Below are 5,570 nucleotides of genomic sequence, written 5' to 3'. Positions count from 1 at the left end.
GGCTGGAATGACAGCATACTTCATTATAAGAGCTCGTTCCAATGTTGACTCCAGACTGTACACAGTAAAAGCATGTATTTACCCACTGCATGCCTTTGACACCGTTAGTCCTCATGATCACACAGTCAAGCTTATTTTTACGTAACCTTTGATATTTTTGTTGCCATGTGCTCCTATACATACATGCCAGTTCTCAGGAGAGAAAAAGAGAATCCCTAGCCTACAGCATTCTGTTTGTGTGAAAGCCAATTAAGATGCTGCCTCTCGTGCTCGGAGACACAGAGCCACAGAGACAGTTGCCATGGAAACCAATGCCCCCCCCCCCCCCCCCCCCCCCCCCCCCCCGCACTTCCAGCAGAGCCAGAAACCGCTGAGTAATGTGCCTGCAGAGAAGACCTGGCATAAACACAGCTTCCGCCTGCGTTTGGGCTCCATTTTATGAGAAAAACAGACAGAAATTATGAGGGAGACCATGACAGTATATACATGATTTATTTCCAATAACTAGGTATTTTATCGATCACATAAAACGGAGTGGGGGTCCTGATAAGTCTTTTAGTTCATTTGACTTTGGTGCAAACAATGGATTCCAAAATATTGAGTAGCTTCTCATTTATATTCAGCTTAAGAAAAATCGCTAGTGTATTTTTTCAAAACAATGCTCCTGAGTCCATGTGCTTTACACGTTAACTGGTCCTGATTTGAGTTATTCCACAGGTTACTTAGGAGAATAAGTACTGAAAAATTACGGACTAGATATGGATTTCTTTTTAAAAATACCATTTTTGGTCATGTGAGTGATTGGCGTTCAGGCTTCAAAGATAGAAAACAATCCTGCATTACATAATTTTATTCATAACATAGCTTCTTGAAAAATCAGCAAATGGAAACAGCAGAGCAAAGAACATCAAACTACATTTTCACATATATTGAAATATGTAGGATTATGTACCGTCTTTAAGTGTGTGGATAAAAACAGTATTTCCATGGCTCATGCTTCTACATGATTATTTATAAAAGCAAAACTGAAGGAGTTCTCCATCCCCACCCCCATTACCGAAAGAGCCTCCCGATGACAGAGCTGTAGCAAAGAGAGCAGTGCTGAAAATCGTCTGACATCTTTGCAACTGGAGATACAATTTCCCATTCTCCTCCGTAACACGGTACCCTGTAGGAGGTGACTCTCAAAACAGAGCGGTCTCCCTGCTGCCTGCCCAGCCTCTGCTGCCGTCTTCCAAGCCGGCATCCCTCAGAGAGACCATAAATGAAAAGCATCACCACACCATCGAGTGACAGCAAGCACACAGGAGAGATGAATGATTGGGTGGCTTAAGTTCCCTGGTCCCTCTAAAATGTCTAATATAGACAGCTTTGTGACACAGACTTCTGGGGGAAAAAGAGCATCACCATGGGCCACATACCATTTTGTCTCTGTATCGTCTTGAAAACTGTGATCTAGATTCTGCCTTGAAAATGAACTGAGCTCCGAGGGCTACGTCTTCTTCTTACCCATCCGTGTGGGGATTTTAGTGCAGGTTGACTTTCGTAGAAAAATTAAACTCTGGTAAGTTCAGGAGCCTGATACAGACCCCTCTCTCCGATGATATTCTATACCTAGTCTAAAACTAAGCAGGACCCCTTTGTTTGGCTAGTGCAACAACGAAATTGAGCCCCAAACAGGTTATCACAGGAACACTGGCCTCTTCTGTGTTCGGCATCAATGTCTGAGACGGGAAAGTGCAGTCAGTGTCTTGAAGAGAGTTTAGGCTCCTCAGCTGTCAGCTGAGAGAGCACATCAGCGAAAGGACTGCCCTGCCAAGACGGGCAGGTACAGCCTCCATCTACCTGAGAGCTAACGGGAAATGCATCGATGGGAGTGAACAAGTACAGCTTGGGAAACAGCCAAGGCAGCAAATGGTATGCCAATGCACGGTCACCATGTGGTGGGGGGCCAGGGAGAGCACAGACCTCCACGGCAAGCAGGCTCTGCGAGCGAAGTCCTGAGCTTGTGTTTGTCACAGTTTTACAATGGCCTCGTGTTTCTCAGATGTCGGGGAAGAACAGCAAGTTATCTGTAGATGGATGGATGTGTCTGACGGCGTGTCTGCTCACTGCTCATGGCAGTGAAGTTCCTACTGCAGTGTGCATTGATATGGGTAGGAGTCCTGACTCTCCCATTATAAAATTTCTAAGTCAGGTCACACTGTTGCCTTCCATGCAGGCAGTTTCTAAGGCGGGCAATGGAAGCAGGAACCAGTCTGAAGGCTCAGAGGGAGGAGACTGCCTGCTTCCTAGGTCCAGCTCCAAGGCTGCCTTCCGGAACTGATCTTTCCTGGGAAAGTTGTCATCTGCACCAGGAGTCCTCACATGGACTTGGAATCAGTGTCTCTTTTGCTGATAAGCACCTCCAGCAGCCGTAGCTTGGCCTTTATGTGCTTGTATTCGCTGTATTCCTTGGCCATCGGAGTGCGGTCTTCCTTCTGGACATTTCTAGAGGAAGCAAAAGGAAGAGGAGCTGAGGCTCACTTTCTTTCTGTTCTAGAGGACAGCATGCATCGGGAATTACTATCTGGACACTATGTGTTTTATCAACCTGCAGAATCAGTGTTGGTAATTGGGTCTTGGTATCTAGATGGGCTGGATTTAGACAAATGAAAAGTGGTTTTTCTCCGGAGATACCATGATTCTTCAGTGTCTATAAAGTTAATCTAGGATCTAATAAATCATAAACAATTAAGGAAGCAGGAGGATTTTTTTTTTTTTTTTGGTTTTTCGAGACAGGGTTTCTCTGTGGTTTTGGAGCCTGTCCTGGAACTAGCTCTGTAGACCAGGCTGGTCTCGAACTCACAGAGATCCGCCTGCCTCTGCCTCCCGAGTGCTGGGATTAAAGGCGTGCGCCATCACCGCCCGGCTAGGAGGATTTTTTTTTTACTGATTGGTAAGTATCATATCACAGTAAGAGTTTCTCCAAAATAAACAGATTTTTTTTTTGTTTTTAATTTTTTTAATTTTTGTTTTTCAAGACAGGGTTTCTCTGTGTAACATCCCTAGCTGTCCTGGAACTTTCTCTGTAGATCAGGCTGGCCTCAAACTCACAGAGTTCCACCTGCCTCTACCTTCCAAGTGCTGGGATTAAAGGCATACACTGCCAAGCCAGGCAAACAAATATTTTATTCATTCTTGACTTTTTTGGGGTTTCTATTGCTGTGATAAAACATCATGACCCAAAGCAACTTGAAGAGGAAAGATTTTATTTCAGCCCATCATAAAGGGAATTCAGGTAAGAACTAAAGGCAGGAATCCAGAGGCAGGAACTAAAGAAGAGGCCACTATGGGGGATTGCTGCTTAGTGGCTTGCTCCTTTTGACTTGCTTCTTTTTGCTCATTTCTTATAACACCAAGGACAACCAGCCCAGGGGCAGCATGCCTATATTGGGTCAGTCCCTCCCACACCAATAATTAATTAATCAAAAAAACGAACTACAGGCCCAGTGAAGGGAGGGCATCTCTCAACTGAGGTTCTCTCTTTTCAAATGACTCTAGCTTGTACAAGTTGATATAATACTAAACCGCACAGTTGTTAATATTTTCTCATTTTATATTTTTTACCTAATCAACCGCTAAATTTCTCTTTTTAAGGTTTATTTAATTTTATATGCATGAGTGTTTTTGCATGTGTATATATATTCTTCCATCCAAACTCAGAACAGTAGGTGAGTTGTGTGTGTGTGTGTGTGTGTGTGTGTGTGTGTGTGAATCATAGGTTGAAAGCAAAACCTAAGGAAAACAAGTGTCTACCATAAATGTTGGCTTCAATCTGCAGATATAGACTGATAACATTTGTTTGTGGATTAGAATGCTGTTCTGGGCCATTATGGTTCATAAAGTAAATTATTCCCTTGTAAACTCTGGCAAAAAATTAAGAGCAGTGATTCCTCATCCCCTTCCTAAGCCATATTTTCTGTGATGTCCAGTAAATGTAGAGGAAAGAGCTTTTTTAGGGACAGAAGAAAGACACAAGGGGGAAAGTGGAGGATTTACAGTTGGGCTAACTCTTGGTTTAAGCTCCTCTAAGACAGTCTTTTTTTTTCCTTCAATGTGGCACCAATGCAATTTATAGCTTTTTAAACCTTCTGTGGGCTCCACGATATATAGTTCATGTATAGAATTCTGTGCACAACATGTGAGAAGTATAATATAAAAACAAAAGGCATACAGACTGATACATCAAATTAACACTTTAACAATGAATAGTAAATTGACTTATGTTGGCTATTATTATTATTTTAGGAATTACTTCTCTTGGTCTGCACATCCATATTCTAAATAGTCTGCAATGTGTATGGGGAAAGATACAAGCATTTAGGTATGAAAATGTAAAAGTCTTGAGACAAATCATTATACAGTAGATCCAAATTAGAGATCCTAAAACCAAATTTACACAATGTTTAAACCACACTGTTATAGCACAGTCCCGATGTCAAAGTTAATTGCTAGAATTCTTTTATTTCTTCACACTCTAGGACATGAAAAGTACCCTGAAAAAAACTCCCTAAAGTTTACCCAATCTGGAGGAATGTAAAACCACTTTAGGAAGGTGAAACCTGATTCCAGGGGAGGGACTTGTCCCTGAGCTCCCAATGGGACGTGAGGAGATTCTGTGACAAACACTTCCCTAGCAAGTTTAATAAACAGACAATTCAATTACACCTTACAACTCACTGGCTAGAACAGGCAGATCCATCCCTAACTGCTTCTCACACACGGCCTTCTCTCATCCCTGGCAGCTATCCTCTTAGTTCTCCCAGTTCTGTAGTGCCCCGAGTGAACCCAGGATTTTGTACATACTGAGCCATATCCCCAGTCCATCTTTGGGTTTTAAACTGTGGTTAACTCCCCCGTTATCTTTCTTCTGCCTCTTGTCTCCTGAGGAAAAACTCAATGCTGACAATCTAAAATTCAGTTCCAAGCTACTTGTTTTCGCTGAGAAGCAAATGTGACAGACTAGTTGTGTATCAGCAGATCCTGTTTCAGGTCCTGCGCTCTGTATGAGAAGCATTTCATCTGATATACACATATAAATCTCATAGTCTCACTGAAAATCGCTGAGGGTTGCTGGGCATAATAAACCTGAGGACCTGGTTACAGGGAGAATGTAGCGAAGTTCCCGCTTTGGAAAGACTTCCCAGATGGGACAGAAACAGAGGGAGGGCCTGGAATGTGGAGCAACAGGTGAAGGGAACAGGAGGAACGGAGACACACATACCTCCCATTCTGTCTGAAAAAATTGTCCTCAAAATCATGAAGTTTCTGTCGAATCATTTTCTTTTCTTCTCTCATTTCCTGAAGGTATTCCAAGAGCTCAGGTCTAAGAAGAAAAATAAATTACATAAACTTAAATATGAAGTGCTATACCTGTAATGAGTATGTGACTGGGTGGGAGCTGACAAGAAAAGGAAACAGCTTAAAAGTCATGGTGGCTGCTTCTCTTGAATGCCTGAGTTCTGAAAGGAGGCGAGGCTCCAGGGGTCCTAGGGGATCTTAAAAGTCACGGTGGCTGCTTCTCTTGA

At 42.8% G+C, this 5,570-nt stretch overlaps 1 protein-coding gene across 1 annotated transcript in view; it reads right to left on the bottom strand.

The window, feature by feature from the left end:
- Positions 1-837: 837 nt before the first annotated feature.
- Fam13a (family with sequence similarity 13 member A) overlaps positions 838-5,570 on the bottom strand; it is an 87,021-nt gene continuing 82,288 nt past the window's right edge. Inside the window, exons 17-18 of the mRNA XM_005360560.3 lie at positions 5,267-5,368; positions 838-2,490 (exon numbers count right to left, since the gene is read on the bottom strand). Coding sequence (XP_005360617.1) covers positions 2,364-2,490; positions 5,267-5,368 — 229 coding nt within the window. The 3' untranslated portion in view covers positions 838-2,363. The remainder of the gene's footprint in view (positions 2,491-5,266; positions 5,369-5,570) is intronic.

Source organism: Microtus ochrogaster, linkage group LG3, assembly GCF_000317375.1.
Source record: "Microtus ochrogaster isolate Prairie Vole_2 linkage group LG3, MicOch1.0, whole genome shotgun sequence".
NCBI classification, from domain to species: Eukaryota; Metazoa; Chordata; class Mammalia; order Rodentia; family Cricetidae; genus Microtus; species Microtus ochrogaster.
The sequence above is the reverse complement of the archived record's forward strand: the minus strand, read 5'-3'. Positions and strand labels throughout refer to the sequence as shown.